The 19,858-nt window shown below is 47.3% G+C and overlaps 2 protein-coding genes across 4 annotated transcripts in view; one reads left to right on the top strand and one right to left on the bottom strand.

Moving 5' to 3' along the window:
• Positions 1–8,134, top strand: part of npdc1b (neural proliferation, differentiation and control, 1b) — an 18,330-nt gene extending 10,196 nt beyond the window's left edge. The window contains exons 3-9 of the mRNA XM_084690208.1: positions 1,799–1,891; positions 2,050–2,271; positions 2,999–3,065; positions 3,686–3,770; positions 4,122–4,201; positions 5,689–5,788; positions 6,158–8,134. Of these exons, the coding sequence (XP_084546334.1) occupies positions 1,799–1,891; positions 2,050–2,271; positions 2,999–3,065; positions 3,686–3,770; positions 4,122–4,201; positions 5,689–5,788; positions 6,158–6,229 (719 nt within the window). The 3' untranslated portion in view covers positions 6,230–8,134. The remainder of the gene's footprint in view (positions 1–1,798; positions 1,892–2,049; positions 2,272–2,998; positions 3,066–3,685; positions 3,771–4,121; positions 4,202–5,688; positions 5,789–6,157) is intronic.
• LOC146232839 (alpha-(1,3)-fucosyltransferase 7-like) lies at positions 8,001–19,858 on the bottom strand. Of its 3 annotated transcripts, none has more exons than XM_084690205.1 (4): positions 19,391–19,858; positions 14,552–15,001; positions 11,223–11,338; positions 8,001–10,840 (listed from the first exon to the last, which is right to left on the bottom strand). In XM_084690205.1, exons 3-4 carry the CDS (start codon positions 11,319–11,321, stop codon positions 9,776–9,778), a joined length of 1,164 nt encoding a protein of 387 aa, XP_084546331.1. In that variant the 5' UTR covers positions 11,322–11,338; positions 14,552–15,001; positions 19,391–19,858; the 3' UTR covers positions 8,001–9,775. The 3 variants fall into 3 exon arrangements, with proteins under 3 accessions (XP_084546331.1, XP_084546332.1, XP_084546333.1); XM_084690206.1 differs by having other exon boundaries at positions 14,708–15,001; XM_084690207.1 differs by lacking the exons at positions 14,552–15,001; positions 19,391–19,858 and having other exon boundaries at positions 8,001–10,873; positions 11,223–14,542.

Below are 19,858 nucleotides of genomic sequence, written 5' to 3'. Positions count from 1 at the left end.
CCTCTCTCTCTCTACCTCTCTCTTTTCCTCTCTCTGTCTCTCTTCCTCTCTCTCTCTACCTCTCTCTTTTCCTCTCTCTCTCTTCCTCTTTCTCTCTACCTCTCTCTTCTTCTCTCTCTCTACCTCTCTCTTTTCCTCTCTCTCTCTCTCTCTTCCTTTCTCTCTCTACCTCTCTCTTTTCCTCTCTCTCTCTCTCTTCCTCTTTCTCTCTACCTCTCTCTTCTTCTCTCTCTCTACCTCTCTCTTTTCCTCTCTCTCTCTCTCTCTCTCTCTCTCTACCTCTCTCTTCCTCTCTCTCTCTACCTCTCTCTTCCTCTCTCTCTCTCCCCCTCTCTTTTTCTCTAACCTCACTTCTTCCATGACTCTTCATCACCCCTCCCTCGCTCCCTCCGCCCCCCTGCTCAGACTGTGTGACAGTGGAGCGCTGACCCATCCTCCCACGCACTGCACCACACTCATTCACCCACTCTAACTAATACTGCACGCGCGCACACACACAGTCTCACACGGGTGCAAACGCACACACACACACACACACACACACACTGCACCACACTCATCCGCCCACTCTTACTAATACACACTGTACACACACACAATCTCTCTCTCTCTCTTTCTCTCTCTCTCTCTCTCTCTCTCTCTGTGTGTCTCTCTCTCTCTCTCTCTCTCTCTCTCTCTCACACACACACACTGTACCACATTCATCCACCCACTCTCATTAATACTGCGCACTTCACCCAACCACAAACATCCTCACGTGCTGCACCACATCCCATGCACCCCGTCACCAGCTCATACTGTGCGCTCTGATGCGTTTGTGCGCCTGCAGGGAGCGTCATGGGAACGGCGCGCCCGTCGTGTCGCAGACGCCCACATGCCCACGCGAGGATTGTCACCCAACCACGCGTGCCCTTCCTCCCCTCCCACGCAAAGACTTCCCCGCACGCACGCTCAAACGACAGCCAGTGATTGGATTGGGATGGGGCTGTGATGGGTGCCATGACGCGCTTTCGCCACACGAGGGAGTCAGTGCTACAGAGGCTGCCACAGAGGGCGAGAGATTCGTATTTCCCGTAGTCAGCGGCCTGGGGTATAGCTATTGATCCACCAACATGGCCCAACACACTTTTATAAACATAATACAATGAAAAGCAAATACAGTGGATGCTGGGTACAGTGTGCCTATGAGCAATGACTGTGACCTTATGTCCACAACTCAGAGAAAAGAATGTGTTGTGTCCTAATCAGAACAAATGACATAGTCTTTGTTCTGCAATATGCGTGTTTGTTCTACGATATGCGTGTTATCTGGTGCCTGCTGTGTGTAGACCCTGTGGAGATGATCTGTAGGGGGAGTGATTAGTGATTAGAGATCTCTGACTCAAGCCTACCATCAACCAGATGGTGAATCAGCATTAGTTGCTCTCTTAGCTCTCTCTCTCTCTCTCTCTCTCTCTCTCTCTCTCTCTGTCTATCTCTCTCTCTCTGTCTATCTCTCACTCTCTGTCTATCTCTCACTCTCTCTCGCACCCTCTCTCTCTCTCTCTCTCTCTCTCTCTCTCTCTCTCTCTCTCTCTCTCTCTCTCTCTCTCTCTCTCTCTCGCTCTCTCTCTACTAAAGTACTAAAACGTTCATTCATTTAGCAGATGTTTATATCTAAAGCGATTTACAGGGGGGATTTGAACCATCCTCTCTCTCCACAAGCAGATGTGTACCTCTGCACCTCTGTCTGCACTGTGGACAGTACCAGAGGTGAAGCCCCTGTATAGTGAGTGACCGTGATCTTCCTCCCCTCCAGATAAAGTGGCCACGTTCCCCGAGCTCGACCAAGAGATCGACTTCCTGTCCGCCATCATCAGCCAGCAGCAGGAGACCGACATCCAACTCCAAGGTAACCTCGCTCTCCCATCCTTCGACACACTGTATTTGTTGAGCGGCGCCGCGCAAACAGCGCAGGCGTCCCACCTCCCACGCGAGACATCGTGACGACGCGCGCGTCTCGGGGGTCCCGACGAGTCGGCTTGACACGCTCTCTGTTCCGTCTCCCAGCTCCGCCCCCTCAGGATGTCCCCAAAGCCAAGGAGGAGCCTAAACCTCACAGCGCCTCCCGCGGGCCCACGGCGGTACTGCCCGCCACGCTCGGCGGCCCCTCCGCCACGCCCAACGACACGGCGTCTCCCACGACGACCAGCCAGGCCCCCTCGGTCCACGGCGGGCCTGTCATCGTCCCCATCGCCGCCCCTTACCCCTCCGATGAGCATGTGTTCCTCAGTAAGTCTCAGAGCTTTCAGACTCCTGCTTTAGGGTCGATGATCAATGTTGTGTTTAATGGCGAATCACTTCACCATCGGGGTTCTCACTCGAAAGGAACGTGCTCCGAAAAGACTTCTTGATGTTGTTGTTCATTTTGAATGTTGAAATTATAATTGAGACTTGGAATGGGGTTGTTTGAATTACACTGTTCTTCTCCAAACTGATGCTGACAGTTCAGTGCACATATTCTGACATAGAAAAGACCAGACGTCATCTTCTTCTGGAGACGAACAAGCTGCTGATCATATGATAACAACCGTTGAGAGCAGCCTATTTATACCCCATTCAAAGAAAGAAGAGATGTTTGTGGGGTCGGTGGGAAGGCATGATTTTCCAGTTCTGATCCTCGCATCCAATTGGGCCTGTGAATGAACCAAACCATTATTAGACACTAGTGTTGAGAATTCATTTCGACGCAGCCGACGTCTTCTACAAGTAGAATGAACAAAACCGTTATCAGTTCCTAGTGTTGAGAATGAATTTGTATGTCGCCAAGGTCTTTTAAATGCCTGAACTGGGATTGGACGGTCTACTTCCTCTCTCTTCCTCCTCGTACATCTTGCCTGTCCTGGTGCCTGCTGCCCCTCTTCTCTCCCAGTTTTGGAAACCTTCCTCCCTGCCATGTCTTCCTTGACTGCGACCTATCGCAGGCTGTCTCTCATGCTGTTTGTGTATCTCTCCACAGTCATGACCAGTGTCTTCATCGTGGTGGGATCCCTGGCTTTGATCATAGCTGGGGTCTGTTGGATCAGGTGATCTATTATGTCTCTGTATCTATCTACCTACCTCTCTATCTTTCTCTCCTTCATTCTCTCTCACATGCTCTCACTGTGTAGTGTCTTTCTCCAGATTTAGCATAGAGAGGCTATTAAGTACTTTGAGGTGACACTTGTTTAGGCATTTGTATTGATCGCTGCGTTAGCATTGTATTGAAGCATTTTGGGGTTTGGTGTTGTGCTCATAACAGGCATGACACTGCTGACTGCTGTACAGAATGTGGGTCACAGTTGTGCCTCATTTGTGTCTGAAGTGATTTGCATTCAGTCAGCCTGAGTAGCGATATAAATGTAAAGTAGCAATAAAAACCCATCTGCTGCCTGAGAGTTCCCCCATGGGTGTTGCACTTGCCACTCAAAAGACGTTTAGAAATACTTGTCTTCAAGTCATTGCTGTTGTTTTACTTCATTTTCAATATGAACACTGATGTGCAGATTATAGAATATTCTATTTGAACATTGCGTAGGTTTTGTATTGCGTTGAAGTATGTCTGATTTCATATTCCTCATCATTTTCTTGAATGGCTCATTCTGTACATTGGTTGTATATTGGCGGCCATACTTACCTCCTCTATTTGTGGGGTTGGATGTTTCAGATTGCAGAAGGGTGTTCGCCTAGCGCAGAAGATTGACTACCCTGCCTATGGGGGAATGGGACCCCAGTCCTATGACAACAATGTGGTGAGTTCAGCCCAAAACACACAGATGGGAAGTTTATTGTTTAGGATTCATTTATTCAATAAATCCTAAACAGGGATTAGGTCAATCTATAATACATTATAAAATTTACTTTGTCTGATTTCCTTTTCCTCATCACCATTCCCAAATGACTCGAGTTGTACATCGTGTGAGGTTTATGGGATAGTATGCAAAGAGTGTTTGACTGCAGTTCAGATTTCTGACAAAAAGGAGCGCTTTTGTATGGCAGGAAATCGAATCTTGAAGTGATGTCATGAACGCTTTATCAGGGCATGTTAAGAGACCTGAGATAGGTGGCATGCCCCTGCTTATGCTCTTTGTCATGCCACGCAGCCTGGAGACAAGAAGCTGGCGCGGAGTGCCCAGATGTACCACTACCAGCACCAGAAACAGCAGATGCTGTCCCTGGGGAAGTGAGTGACCTTTCAAGTCCAGACTGAGTCTGACGTGTTGTGTTGTCTACTGTCTGCCCGTGTTCCCTCTGGCACCTTCTGCCTGCCTGCCTGCCTGCCTGCCTGCCTGCCTGCCTGCCTGCCTGCCTGCCTGCCTGCCTGCCTGCCTGCCTGCCTGCCTGCCTGCCTGCCTGCCTGCCTGCCTGCCTGCCTGCCTGCCTGCCTGCCTGCCTGCCTGCCTGCCTGCCTGCCTGCCTGCCTGCCTGCCTGCCTGCCTGCCTGCCTGCCTGCCTGCCTGCCTGCCTGCCTGCCTGCCTGCCTGCCTGCCTGCCTGCCTGCCTGCCTGCCTGCCTGCCTGCCTGCCTGCCTGCCTGCCTGCCTGCCTGCCTGCCTGCCTGCCTGCCTGCCTGCCTGCCTGCCTGCCTGCCTGCCTGCCTGCCTGCCTGCCTGCCTGCCTGCCTGCTGCTGCCTGCCTGCCTGCCTGCCTGCCTGCCTGCCTGCCTGCCTGCCTGCCTGCCTGCCTGCCTGCCTGCCTGCCTGCCTGCCTGCCTGCCTGCCTGCCTCCTGCCTGCCTCCTTCCTGCCTGCCTGCCTGCTCCTCCTGCCTGCCTGCGCCTGCCTGCCTGCCTGCCTGCCTCCTCCTGCCTGCCTGCCTCCTGCCTGCCTGCCTGCCTGCCTGCCTGCCTGCCTGCCTGCCTCCCCTGCCTGCCTGCCTGCCTCCTGATGATCCTGCCTGCCTGCCTGCCTGCCTGCCTGCCTGCCTGCCTGCCTGCCTGCCGCCTGCCTGCCTGCCTGCCTCCTCCATGCCTGCCTGCCTGCCTGCCTGCCTCCCCATGCCTGCCTGCCTGCCAGTCCCCTGCTCCTGCCTCTGCATCCTGCCATGCCTCCATGCCTGCCCTGCCTCCCCTGCCTGCCTGCCTGCCTGCCTGCCTGCCTGCCTGCCTGCCTGCCTGCCTGCCTGCCTGCCTGCCTGCCTGCCTGCCTGCCTGCCTGCCTGCCTGCCTGCCTGCCTGCCTGCCTGCCTGCCTGCCTGCCTGCCTGCCTGCCTGCCTGCCTGCCTGCCTGCCTGCCTGCCTGCCTGCCTGCCTGCCTGCCTGCCTGCCTGCCTGCCTGCCTGCCTGCCTGCCTGCCTGCCTGCCTGCCTGCCTGCCTGCCTGCCTGCCTGCCTGCCTGCCTGCCTGCCTGCCTGCCTGCCTGCCTGCCTGCCTGCCTGCCTGCCTGCCTGCCTGCCTGCCTGCCTGCCTGCCTGCCTGCCTGCCTGCCTGCCTGCCTGCCTGCCTGCCTGCCTGCCTGCCTGCCTGCCTGCCTGCCTGCCTGCCTGCCTGCCTGCCTGCCTGCCTGCCTGCCTGCCTGCCTGCCTGCCTGCCTGCCTGCCTGTCTTTGTGTTTGCCTGTCTGTCTTCTGCCTGCATATGTGCCTGCTTCTCTTTCTGTCTGTCTGCTTTTCTGTCTGTCTGCCTGTCTGATGCTCCAGTTCCTCCGTAACCGTTTCCAATGGCTTGTGCTCCAGACACAGAGATGAGCCAAAGGTCCCCGACTCGGGCGCCACGTCAGACGAGGAGAACGAGGACGGAGATTTCACCGTGTACGAGTGCCCCGGCCTGGCCCCGGTGAGCCCACACCAGACCGTTACACCAGACCGCCACACCAGACCGCTACACCAGACCGCTACACCAGACCGCTACACCAGACCGTTACACCAGACCGCTACACCAGACCGCTACACCAGACCGCTACACCAGACCGCTACACCAGACCGCTACACCAGACCGCTACACCAGACCGTAACACCAGACCGTTACAGCACGGCCCTCTGTCCGACACTTAGCTCGCCAAGTTACTCATTTTACACAGACGTTTTCTAGTTTCACTTCATTCGGATGAGTCATTCGCCTTCGGGGACATTCTGAATCAGAAGGGTGTGCGTTTATAGGACTCCACTGAACTGTTTCTCCTACTTCCCTTTCCTTCCCATCCAGACTGGAGAGATGGAAGTGAAGAACCCTCTGTTTGACGACTCCCCCCTCTATTTCCAGAGGACCCACAAGTAGGCCTGGAAGGTCTGATGGGCGCGCACACACCATAGACGCCCCCCTCCTCCTTGTACAGAGAAACGACACACACGCACGCACACAGTAAACACTCGCCCAGCACGCGTCACGAGGCTTCTGGAAGCTACACATTAGGAGCCTGGCCTCGGCAACAACACGCCCACCACCACGTCAGGCCAGGTGCGCGGAGGGAAGAAGAGATGGGTGGAGGATGTGAGGGATGTGTACAGGAAGAAGAGGAGGGTGAGATGCAGACTAGAGGAGTGTATCAGAGGGGGTCTCCTCCTGGCTTGGGACAGAAATCTGGGGCCAAAATCTTTTTCTTTTTTTTTCGAAAGACTCACACGACGGTTGCTTGTGGTCTCGCGTGATCATGCCTTTTCAAGTGTTTGTTTGTTTTCATGTTTATGTTCATTTAGGCTCTTGTTGATCTAGAACATTCATCTGTAGTTTCAAGGAATGGGTTTACGGGGAAGAACGAGTATGTGTATGCATGTATGTGTATGAGTCGGCTTCAAAGGATATTGTGAAAACTGTTACGGCCACGTCCAGTGACCTGTCGGTTGGAAAGTTACGGTCTGTGACCTGAGAAAGATGTTCGTCAGAGAAGGGGCAGCAACAGACGGCAATTTCGTATTTTGGATTGTCTATGTAAGCAGTATACAGAGTAAACAATATCCAAACATCTTTGATTCTATTCATTCCCAGGTTGTGGCTTGGTTTTGGTCCAAAGAGATTTGACTCTTCTTTCATTAATGGACACACACACACACACACACACACACACACACACACACACTGGCAGTACCGTGATCCTTTAAAGTCTGTTATGTAGCCATTGTATTCTCAGTATAGTCTCTCTATGCATGACTTGATGCTGTGTTATGAAAAAGTCAATATGCATTCACGGTTCTTACAAGTTTCTTGTGCAAACTTTCTCACGATAAACATAACTTGAATGATTTCAAAGGAATTTGAAACGTGTTAATCTAACTCTGAACCAGAGCAACCCTTTGGTGTAAATATATATATATATATGACAAAAATGGCTTATCCCCATGATCTATGATGTTCTGTACGTCACCACTGATGTGTACAAAGAGAGAGAATAATCTGTCACTGACTAATGTGTTTGTACACGTTATCGTATATTTCAGAGTGTTGTGTCACTGTTTTGCTTTTGTTCTGGAGTGTTTTCAGAAGTTGCCTATTGATGCAGTCTCTCAGGAATGCTGCTGTCACTAGTTATTTCACCCTCAACATGACAGGTTCTGAAGATGGCATGTTCCGGACTGTTGATACTAACCCTGGAAGTATGGCCATTTGATTCGATATTTTAACGTTTGTCAAAATTATGAATGCGTCTTTACATTTTGGGCCTTGAGAACAAAGCGAGAAATATGTAGTTTAATTGAATGAGGTCTTAAATTGCCCCATCCATTCCAAGGTCACGGTATCAGAATATTCTGTATGAAGACTGTTTTACCTCATGTTCTGTACTGTATTTCTGCTTTTCCATTATATTCCTGCTGGGTGGGAGAAACTCAAGGATTGATGTCCATATATTTGCTCCTTGTGCCCATACTATCTCCAATGAATGTGGCTTGCATCTCTAGTAGTGGTGAGCATTTGACCGACCGAACTGACTGACTGACTGATATGAAAAAACTGGAGCCAGGGGTAAACATGTCCACCGACCTAAGAGATGAACGACATCATTATCCAACACTGAGATTGTTTGGCGTGCATGTAAACATATCAGAGATGGAAATGAAAGAATAAATATTTATATTATCTTAAATGAAATAACGTTATGGTGTCTTTCCTCAGAACTCAAGGAAGGGTGACATTGCAAAAAAAACATTCTGAAGGAATGGATAGTGAAAGTTCTTCTTTTTTTTTTTTCATCTATCAAGCCTGCCATCTAGTGGCCACATTTGATAATCACAGCATACATTGAGGTCTGTTACTTGTTGGTGCAGAGCAACATTATGGACATTCTCCAATCCATAGATAAATCAGCTAGAGCAGTGGTTCTCAAACTTTTTAGACCCCGTACCACCTCAGAGATTATTTGACTCTGTAAGTACCACCATTATGACCAACGTTAATATACAGTAGCGTGTAGGCCTACCTTATTGGGCTCCTTTTTACTAGGATTATAGTAGCCCCTGACTGAATTTTTTTTTGAGCGCAAGCAGAAAATTTAGGGGTACACCGTATATCAATCTGCAATGCAATTATTAATGTAGAGGGTACACTTTCTGGGGAAATCGTGGTGTGTGCTTGCGTCGGTTGCATATGGGTCCGTTTTTTTACTGACATTTTTACAACTGATATACAGCGACGCACCACACAAACTTGAGTTTAAATTCATTATTTAAGGTGACATTACGTACTGTACATGCAAGTCTTAGCTAAATAACTTAAATGTATGATGCAGCGCTTTTCGAACAGTCCTCCTATACCACGGCACGATACTTTCTGAGTATAACAGCGCAACAGCGCAAATATAGGCAGGGAAACAGTAGCTAACAACGCTAATGCTAAATAAATATAGCTGCTCGGCTCCATGAGAAGGGCTCGTGAGACTGCTCACCAAAAGAACGAAGGGAAACCCACTAGTTTGGCAGATTACGTAAGACATGTTCGTAGGAACCTAGTGAAAAATAACCTAAACTTTCCAAGACATTTAGCTATGGTAGGCTACTAATGCTGAGGGCTCGCTGATTTCGCTGTACAAGGACGTCTTATCTATGCGTCGTTGCTACCGTGTGCTGACGTTGTGCACACCCAATAAATTCCAAATTTGTAGGTCACACATGCGTGAGTGCTTGTAAACAATGCTTGCACTGTCTCAAAACTGGTCGCAAAATGCAACCATTTGGTCGCAGTCTGAAGCCCTGCCCTATTGAGCTACACAGATCGCGCAGCAACTATCGTGGATGTTTGCATGCGCCACAACCCGAGAACCGTCAGGTAGTAGCGCGAGCCAACATTTATTTTTGTTTCGAAACAAAAATATTATAGGGAAGGCAGAACTTTTTAAAATCACATTTCAATTATATCATAGTTAAGGTATTTAAATATTTCTGATATTCCTCCGCGTACCACTAGAAGGGGGCACGCATACCACAGTTTGAGAACCACTGAGCTAGAGCATGTATGCATATCTTTTTTTTTTTTTTTTTACAGATTATTATAGTTATATTTTCTGGCATTAACAGTGGGTCATAGGAACAACTACATTTAGTCATTAGTCTTCTACTGTTGGTGATTTCTGATTTCGCACAATGTCAGAATATTTGGTGAACATACACTTGGCAGTTTGACAGTTGTTTAAAATATTTCCTGTGTGGCAGTCCCACCTCTCTGAGTGTTAAGACAAAGAAAGTGTTAAGTTGCTGAAAAAGTTTTGCAAATATATTTCCACTCTACAATGATTTCGCTTGAGATCAAACATCAAATGTCCACCAATTACACCAACAGGTTTGTACAATTCATTTTTTGCCCTGAAACCACACAGAACACTCATAAGAACTTAGATTACAGAAGCAGGCGTTGACTCCTGGCCCAGCCCTCCAGATCATGGTACACCTTCATGGCAGGCAGCTTGTCATAGTTCACGCAGATGTTGCACAGCCTTTCTCTCCAGTCTGTGTAGGTCTTAATGCCGTGTGTCTGGTGCCACTTGAAGAAAGCCTGATAGGCCTTCCTGTCTGATGCCAGGTGCTGTAGGTAGCTAGCCAGCTCTGCAGTGCTGTTGAAGTCATCCACATGGATGAAGGAGCCAGGGGGGGCCAGGGCCTCATAGGCTGCTCTGGGGGGGCCCAGCACCACTGGGACAGCCCCTGCCTGGAGGGCATTCCTCCACAGCTTCTCACTGATGTAGTCTGTGGCTATTGAGTTCTCAAACGCCAGGTAGAAGTGACAGTGTTTTATGGTGGCTAACAGGTTGTGTCCTGCTAGGGGTTTGTTTTGCCAGCTGCCGTAGACCTCAATAGGAATTGACTTCTTCAAGTCCTGGTACAGTCTGGACCTAACATGGTCAGACTTGTAGTTACTCACCACCCAGCTAGCCAGGCAGGAGCTCTTCCTGGGGATCACATAGCTGCCGGTGTTGTTCAGTCGGACTGTCTTGCCGTAGGGCATGAATATATCAGCGTCACGGCGGTAGCTCATGGTCCAGTTGAACAGACCGTTGTAGGGGCTCAGATCTCCGTTGTTGGCGGGCGGCTCCAGCGAGAGCCAGACCCAGCGTTGCGAGGGCCGGCGCCGGAGTCCGAGGGGCAGGGCGGAGCGGCCGGTCTGCAGCTCGTGGTGGTGGAAGACCACCACGTCGGCGGAGGCGAACAGGGAAGTCTTGTCGGTGAGGACGCAGCGAGGAATGTCGTAAGAGTCCCGGCACACGTCCCCCTGGAGGCTGTAGGAGCGGCCGAAGGGCCAGTGCCACAGCAGGATGGTGACGTTCCTTGGGGGGGGGCCTCCTGTAGGTCTGCCCAGCAGCTTATAGTAGACCACCAGCGTGAAGACGCAGAGGAGGAGGGTGAAGGACAAGAGCTTGGAGGTCCGCATGTCCCAGGAGATCTTAAACAGGCTTATGGAGAAGGTCTACCGGCACAGAATCACACAGGTAGTGGCATGCTGCAAGAGTAGTTTAAGATTTAGATCAAGATGTCACGAATCTTGGATCATTCCTCGCTCCTGCACATTCAGTTTAGTTTATGTTGCTCAAAACATAGTTGAAGTTCTGATTTAAGGCTGTCCACCACTGATAAAACAAATTATGGCTGAGCCATTTTTACTTTGTGATCTGTATTTTATCTAAGTAATATAGGCTGTACAACTTGAACACATCACCAAAAAAAGACTTGTGGAGAAAATACATTTTAGCCACGCATCTGTTGGTCTTGTTATACCAAGGATTGAAAATACACACACACCACCCTTAATCTGAAGTCGTGAAATCAATTGAAGAATTGACTAGACTGACCTCATCTGCTGGGTGTGAATCTTCAGAAGGACTCAGTGTTTCTGTCTGTCTGTCTTTCTGTTTGCAGTTCTGGGAGGGCAGGGTGGCAGTTGATGGCATTGTAACAAGCTGACAATCTGCAACAGGAAATCAACTATCACTTCTACCTCCTTCTGTTCATCGCTATGCCCATGTGTGTTGAACATTAGACATGTCATTGATTATTGTGTGTTCTGTGATATCTCAGTGATGTTAAGCAGTTATAGCCAATAAAGTAGGCACACCAATTTGATTCTTAGTAGACAATTGGTTCATGTAGATCCTCACTCAGAGCTGGTTTAACCACAAGCCCTTAACGTGTTCCTGTTATTACTGGATGATGCCAGGCGATGAGACTTGAATCGTTTCCTGTGTGCAACCAACTGGCATACCACCCATGAAACCGAAAATGCCAACCGAAAGTTGCCATCTGAATCTTAGAGTTCAATGGGACTCATTCACCAATATCTTCCTAAGTTATTTCTTACATTTGTTCTTAAGAAAGTTCCTACGAAAAGTATACGTGTGATTCATAACGTGTTCCTAAAACGGCAGAATTGTTCGCAAGTGTGGTCTTAGAATGAATCCCAATATGTCGTAAATTGAAAGCTCGTGCCCCGTTGCTCCTATTTATCAAAGTTAAACGCCCCGTTAATTCCCATAAAGGGCATGAGATGGCAGGGTAGTGTGCACACAGAGAAACGTCAAACATACGTGGTAAAGACGGTGGAGGCCTCGACAAAATAATAATATATTTTATTTATATAGCGCTTTTCAAGGTACTCGAAGTTGCTTTACAGTCCAGCATACACTCGGACACAGTCAACCCGGCGGTGGCACAGAAGCGTGGCTGCCAATCAGCGTCCACCATTTGTTACCAACATTCATTTACATTCATATTATGCGTGTCTTTATGATGGTGGGGGAAACCGGAGTACCAGGTGGAAACCCACACAGGCACGGGGAGAACATGTAAACTCATTTCATGCTGTGAGGCAACAGTGCTAACCACTGAGCCACCGTGCTGACCAATAGACAGAAAAACTGTATTTCTGGAGGAACAGCTGCAAGAAGTTAGCAACCAATGACACATCAGATTTAATAGCGGTGGAAAAGCAGTAAATAAGCAGTAAATAAAACCGATGCATGGATGGAATGCAATTACTCATGCAGTGAAAGCTGTGTATGGAGAAAGGCGCAGAACTGATGAAGTGAAAAATAAATGGTTGAACTTTAATCTGAATTCTGAAGCAAAAATTCTGATTCAAATTGTCGTTACCAGGCTTCTGCAGAGCTAGATAACGACCCGTGAATCAGGTGTGTGTATATATTATAAGTCCATCCACCACCTACTTTGCACATTTTGCACTATATGCTGCCCATTTTGCTGCCCTATTTTATTTCCTATCTTTTTATAACTTTTTATGTTTATTTTATATCTTACAGTACTAAGTCTTTAGTTATTGTTAAGCTTCTTAGTGTCAGCCTTTATTTTATACAGTCAACTTTTTAAAATTAAGACCCGTATATGTTTATTGTATGCACCGTCTGCCACAGTAAAATCCGTGTTTGTAAAAACGGACATGGCAATAAAAATACATTCTGATAACATTTAAATTTTCATCCTGCTGGACTGAACCATGTGTAGTGCATACATTTCAAGACATGAGAAGGTGAAATTCATCAAATGTTATTTTGTGCACATAGTGGCTGAATTCCAACTTGAAATTAGGGTTGTAATTTTGGGCTTCTTTGAACACAGTGGGTGTGTATAGGTTTGTATCAATATATTAAAGTACAATGCTGTGACATAACGTTTTTAATTTGTTTTATATCGACATTTTGGAAAAATTTCTAACGAGTGTCGAGAACTAGGTGGACGATAAAGAGACCCCTTACGTTGTATGTGTATATGTAATTTTTATTTTATTATTATCCACAGTCATTGTATGTCACCAATGTAGCACTTTCATGGCACCCTGCTAAAATCTTTTGTTTTCTTGTATGACGGGGAGAATTTGTTTTTTGTTTTGAATAATGTGATTATCACCCCAAGGCAAACTCTGTCAAGCTGTCCTGAGGTAAACCTCTGAATGTTTGTTCCTGCTCCTGTTTTCTAATGATCTAAAACATTTCTGATTTTTTTTCTCCATGTGTTACTTCTGGATGCGTAGTAGAAGCATACTGCCTCTTTAAATGTAAAAATTGGAAGTGGAAAAGTTAAGTATTTGGAAACCGTCCTCCCTGCCATGTCTTCCTTGACTGCGACCTATCGCAGGCTGTCTCTCATGCTGTTTGTGTATCTCTCCACAGTCATGACCAGTGTCTTCATCGTGGTGGGATCCCTGGCTTTGATCATAGCTGGGGTCTGTTGGATCAGGTGATCTATTATGTCTCTGTATCTATCTACCTACCTCTCTATCTTTCTCTCCTTCATTCTCTCTCACATGCTCTCACTGTGTAGTGTCTTTCTCCAGATTTAGCATAGAGAGGCTATTAAGTACTTTGAGGTGACACTTGTTTAGGCATTTGTATTGATCGCTGCGTTAGCATTGTATTGAAGCATTTTGGGGTTTGGTGTTGTGCTCATAACAGGCATGACACTGCTGACTGCTGTACAGAATGTGGGTCACAGTTGTGCCGCATTTGTGTCTGAAGTGATTTGCATTCAGTCAGCCTGAGTAGCGATATAAATGTAAAGTAGCAATAAAAACCCATCTGCTGCCTGAGAGTTCCCCCATGGGTGTTGCACTTGCCACTCAAAAGAACTTTTATAAATACTTGTCTTCAAGTCATTGCTGTTGTTTTACTTCATTTTCAATATGAACCCTGATGTGCAGATTATAGAATATTCTATTTGAACATTCCGCATGTTTTGCATTGCGTATGTCTGATTTCATATTCCTCATCATTTTTCTTGAATGGCTCATTCTGTACAGTGTGTCATGGGAGATTGATTATGGGACAGCTAGGCAAGCAACCTAGGCAGGGTTAACCTTAGATGGCTGACTACTACACAGTTAACACAGTCCATAAAACTCCACTCTCAAAACTGGTTTTGACCAGAACAGTAGAAAGTAATTGGTTGGGCCAAACTTATTTTGAGGAAGGAATTCGGATCCTGGATAAAAATAGGCTGTTGTCGTCCAAACAGTGGTATGTATACTCAATCAAGTGGATAGGTCCTGTTGGGAAAGAGGGGTACTACAAATATATTGAAATGTAGCAGAAATCAAAGCACATGAATGTAATGCGGTGCATCAGAAATCAAAGAAATAATAAAACCATCAAAACGGGACGTCATGCATAACCTGAGTCTCGTAGTTCTGGTGGACAGTAGATGAGGCCTCTTTTCAAACTTCACCCTCCTCAGGGGCCCGATATGCCTCTTCAGCCTCAGACCTGACCCTCCCCTGCTTTACTCCATCCGCCATGCTAGGGAGGTCATAGAAACTCCGTCGTCTCACCTCTCCTCCTTTCCCAGGGCGGTTCTCAATGAGGACCTTCAGGTCCTCGCAGAGACTCGTGTCGAAAGTGCCACCCTCAGGCTAGGAAAGGGCCACGTCACGGGTCCTCTTTCTCCATTTCTGGCTCTGGACGGAGATTCACTCCCTCAACAGGGTTTTTTTGGCCTTGAGCACCTGGTCGGCAGTGGAGTTGGCATTGGCTGTAGCTGACACGGTGGGCGGACTCTTCTTGGCTCGGGCGTGGAATGGCATGGTTCAGCTGGGCACCTGCAGACCTCCTCTGGGCATGGTGATCTAGGTTTAGACAGAGATAACATGATTATCTAGAACTCTCACCTTGGATCTCCTTACAGGGTGATTGCTTAGTCTCCCTACTTTATCACGTGATGCGGTGGAGGAAAATGCTTTATGTTCATATGCTAAAGGTTTATCCTGCTCCTTTTATCATACCCGTTTCTCCAGGGATCTATCGAGTCACCTCATTTCGGTAACTTCTTACTTTATCACGTGTCCTATCTGATCACTTCAGATGAGTGACATCTTTATTTAAGGGCTTGGACTGATTACTCAATCCATCAGTATGCATGCAGAGTTTATCAGTCCCCCTCAGTTGACACAGTCTGATCAAGAATAACAGGGAAACAACACCATTTGAACACATTTCAATCTTTATTACTTTCCGGAGCGCCCAATCATGCCTCATTTCCTTAATTTGTGATTGGTGGGCCATCCCTGACAAACTGAAATTGTATTATTATTAAATGCTCAAACATTCATTTTTATTGAACAGTTTTATCCTCCGCTAGCTCACAGGTCTTCCGTAAGCGCAATCAACCCCCAATTGAGCTGAGCACGGTTGGCTATAGGGGCCTGCCTTCAACGGGGTGGCTTCCATACCTTCCTGCATTCGTTCCCGTGCACACCAGGCTCCTAGCCTGTCCACCTCTCTTCAACAACGGACGCGTGCCACCGCCAGGCTCACAGGGATACATGCAGCTTTTGTTACATCGGGGTACTGCAAAAGTACCGAGTACGCCCTGATTCTCTTTTTGTGAGTTTTTTTTTTTCCTACACCAATTTTATTTCAGAGGAGCAACAATCAGGCTGGGTGTTTATCGTAAAACCTTGTGGCTCCGACTCAATTTTCTTTTTTCCCCCCCTCTCTGGGGACTTTTCAACAACCAGGAAGGATATTATTTCTTTGCTCTTAGGCAAACATGCAGTTTATTTATCTTCAAACCCATATTCATTCATACCAATATATCTAATGACGTTCACTCGCTGGGGCACCTTCATTAGGTCTTAAAGCAAAGACAATGTTACTTTTATTTATCAGTTCCACCCTACATCAGTTTCCTTAAACTGACCCCTTATCCGACCTATCTAAACATCAACACATTATTCCTAAGTTCACATGTTAACTGTCCTATCAGGTACCTCCCCCAGGCCTCAGTTCAGTAACCTCAGTACACCCGCATGGTTGTCTTATTAGCCCACACCGTGCTCTTTTTTTGGGCTCTCTACCTCTTTGTTTTGGCTCTCGACTAAGGCCGTCACATTTCTCTCCCTCCCTCCCCTACCCTTGACCTTCCCTGCCTGGCTTGTATTGTATAGTCTTATCTTGTCCTGTATACGACAGACTCTCTCCGCATCACTCTCCGAATCAAGAAGCATGGAATTGATTAGCTGGTGATGCGGTGGGCAGAGCTGGTGGTCCTCAGACTTTACAACGCGTTGAACGCAATTTGGATAACATCATGGAGAAGTTAGCGTCTCTGCAAAGGAAAGTGAACCGACTTGGAGGCCATAATGATTAGTAGACGTGGAAATTGAAGGCGCCTACTCGACCAAACAACAATCCCAATCTTATCTGCTTTCGGCCCCATAATCCAGCTCAGGCCTTGGCCAAGGCCGTTGCTGGAACAACAACTCCCCTGAAGAGCGCTGCAGTGAGACTCTGTAATCTCCTCCCTTCCCACAGGCAGCCCCCCCCCCACCACCCCCATCCAACGCCTTCGCCTGCTTGTTCCCCCGGTGTGGCTAGCGGGTCTGTGACCAGTGCCTAATATGGCTGCAGGTCCAGATGCTGCTTGTCTACCCCTCCCCGTTGAAAGTCATGTGTTTCCGTAATGTTCAACGTATGTGCTTATGTGCTGAGGTGTTTTTTGCCTGTTCCCACACTGTACTCTTCTGGGAGCATAGTATGGGGGTTGCCTTTTTATTCTCCCTTCCCCTCTCCTCATGTTATGCTGAAACGTGCTAGTTGGCGCCGATAATGGCTGCTTCGGTAGGCACCTTCCTGCCAAAGTAAATTCCTTGTCTGTGCAAACTTTCATGGCGAATAAAACCCATTCTGATTCTGAATGACATTCTTCCCTTACACTGTCACTTAATTACAGCCTTAATGCTATACCTGTTGCTAAGGTTTCCTTAAATTATTCCTCATGCACAGTCAGTAGTATACATGGGTTTCCTTTCAAATTCATTTTTTCAGTTCTTACTTCCTCATGCAAATTGACTAATTGCAACATTTTCACAGATTATTCCTACAATAACAAAAAAAAACACACAAATCCTCATCTATATCAACAGCATTGTGCATCCATGCAGTAGCAGACGACTTCCTATTGTTCAAACAGTCTGTTTGTCATTCATCATGCGATTACTCATTCATTCATATAGCCGATGTTAGCTATGACACTTAATGTCAATCTTGGCAGTGCCACTCAATTTCTCCCGAACATTGTGCTTTTACTGAGGACAGTCCAGCTGTCTCCAGTATCCACCACAACACCCAAGAACTTCTTGGCATCTCAAGGAAGAGGACCCTCCCCCTCTCCTAAGGCGCACACACACTAGCTCTGAGTGTGCCGCCAAGAAACCTCTCAACAGGCCTTGGCCACCAGGTCCCCTCGGGATCGCCACTTGAAGCTACCTCTTTCTCAAACCAAAAGCCTGCTCATCGGATGTGATGAAACAGGGCAGAACTTAGCTCATAGCTCAAAGCTGTGGCTACTGTCAACAATCAACACTTTCACAGATTCTCAGACTCTGTGAAAAGACCACGTGACTGGTTGATTTGAGCTACTGTTGAGTTAGACTGCCCGACTGAAGATATCAGTATTTAGGCAGTGCTCATTATTGAGCTCACTCTGAGGGTTGTCTCACAGCCTTATGGAGCCAAAACAAAAACCCCACCTTCAAATAGAAAATACTTCCAGTGCTACCAAATGGAAGTTCCAAGATTCTTTTTCATTCAGAGGAAGGCCCAACTCCTCCCCCAAGAAAGTCCAACTGACAGATCATGAGATAGCCAGCCCCCTCCTTTGAGTTCCTTGCGACCTGCAGGGGTGAACGCATAAGAGAAAAAGATGCTTAAACAAAACATAAGCTTGTGCAAAACTCTTCATAAAGGTACCAGTTTGTTAGCATCCTCGGTTCGTATTGAGACTGACTCAGCTGGAAAGTGCCTGCCACCGGTAGGTTGCCGAATGGTCAAACCCCCCTTGACTAAATCACGTCTTTTGAACCAGGATGCAGTTGAACCGGACCTTCATGAACTCTTGCTGTGTTCCGGAAAGGAGACTTTAGAACCGTTGAAATGTAAAAAAAAAAAAAAAAGGAAATAAAGGGAAAAAAGAAATAGAGAGGGTTCGTGAGTGAGTGAGTGAGTGAGTGAGTGATTGTGTCAAAATAGAAACGTTTCAGTTTGCCATTGTTTCAGGACATTTTTCCAAAACCTTTTCTCAAAAAGCACATTTAATCTTCAAGCTAACTGTAGCTAACTTAGCTTAGCTTCCAGCACAGGGACTTTGCCATTTCCATCTACGTCTAGACGGAGGGCAGGATCTCCCAAAAACACATTGGGCGGGGCTTGGTATACAATAGCAGCATCTCACATTCTTACTTCCTGTTGCCACCACACTTCCCAATGTACACACATGCTCCCCAGCTCTGCAAGGAACTGGGGAGACGAAAACATCAATCTCTTCCTCAAACCAACTTTGAACGAGACTTTCCCTACCAGCCCCCCCCACTCTAAGCAGTCCTAAACCTTCATGGATAGGCAACACACGTACGTACAACATATTAACTAGGTTTTCTAATGAAAAACTCCTGCAACGGCCGTTTTGTGAAAGCTCATCTTTCACACCAATCTGTCTACACGTTCTAAAAAACTACAATTTAGCCGAGAAACTCTTTACTGCGTTTAACACCGAATTCAGACACAACAATGATTTCAGTCTATCTAGACGTTTCTACAAACAAATTTTACTCGAGCTTCTCCTTTCCGTAGTTCGTCTACTTCTAACTTCCAAAACTAGACAGATCGAATTTCAGGCCAAGGATTATAAGCATACGTTTAACCCTTGCCTCCGCAGCTCCGTGAGCCAGCTCAGGATGTTATGTGCGCACATACACATTTTGTCCTGCTGCTCACCGAGTCTCCTCCAGCTAACCTCAGTCTTTTACTTCTCAATATCTGGGTCATAAGCCTCTCCGGGCTGGTCCATAGAAAACTTGTTTACTTACATACTTGTTACAAACAATACAAACACAGCACATGATGACCACATACTCGAGCCTCGTTGATTTGATGAAAGACAACATCCCGCACTCGTGTTTACTTTCTTAATCGTGTTACAGCCTTTACTTCATATGAAAATAATTAAGATATCTTACCAGTTTCTTGAAGTAGTTAAGAGCAATCTGTAGGGGTCAACAACTGTTGTGGAAGAGAAACGGTTCTCTTCAGAAGGATTCTCAAAAATAGACTGAGACAGAATATCTTTCAAAAGTCAAGGTGGCTTGGTGGTTTATTCAGCAACGCAGATGCAGCGCCCTGCCTGATAGAATGACATAACCTTGTAGAACATTCTAGAAGGTTTCTAACAGCCTACGTAACTCCTGGCTCCTTAAGTATTGACAACTTTTCTCCCCTTAAAAACCCCCACCAAAGATATCCTCAGTTCACCCCAACTCTCACTCTCCATCCACAACATGCTTAACCCACTCCTACATCCTCAATCTCTGTCGGTTCTGGCAGAAGCTACCACCTCGGATGCATGACTGTAGTCCCTTAAGACTAAGTTCAAAGATGATCTGATCTCACCAGCTGCAACTACTCAGACGATCTTTCCCAACAGGGCC

The sequence above is a fragment of the Hypomesus nipponensis genome, chromosome 24, assembly GCF_054491055.1.
Source record: "Hypomesus nipponensis isolate SF chromosome 24, ASM5449105v1, whole genome shotgun sequence".
Classification (NCBI taxonomy): Eukaryota; Metazoa; Chordata; class Actinopteri; order Osmeriformes; family Osmeridae; genus Hypomesus; species Hypomesus nipponensis.
This window is presented reverse-complemented; position numbering and strand designations above follow the sequence as displayed.

Coding starts and splice junctions, on each gene's coding strand:
- LOC146232839 (XM_084690205.1), bottom strand. CDS start 11,321: ATGCCATCAACTGCCACCCTGCCCTCCCAGAACTGCAAACAGAAAGAC. Junction 10,841..11,222: donor ATTCACACCCAGCAGATGAG/GTCAGTCTAGTC, acceptor CTGTGCCGGTAG/ACCTTCTCCATAAGCCTGTT.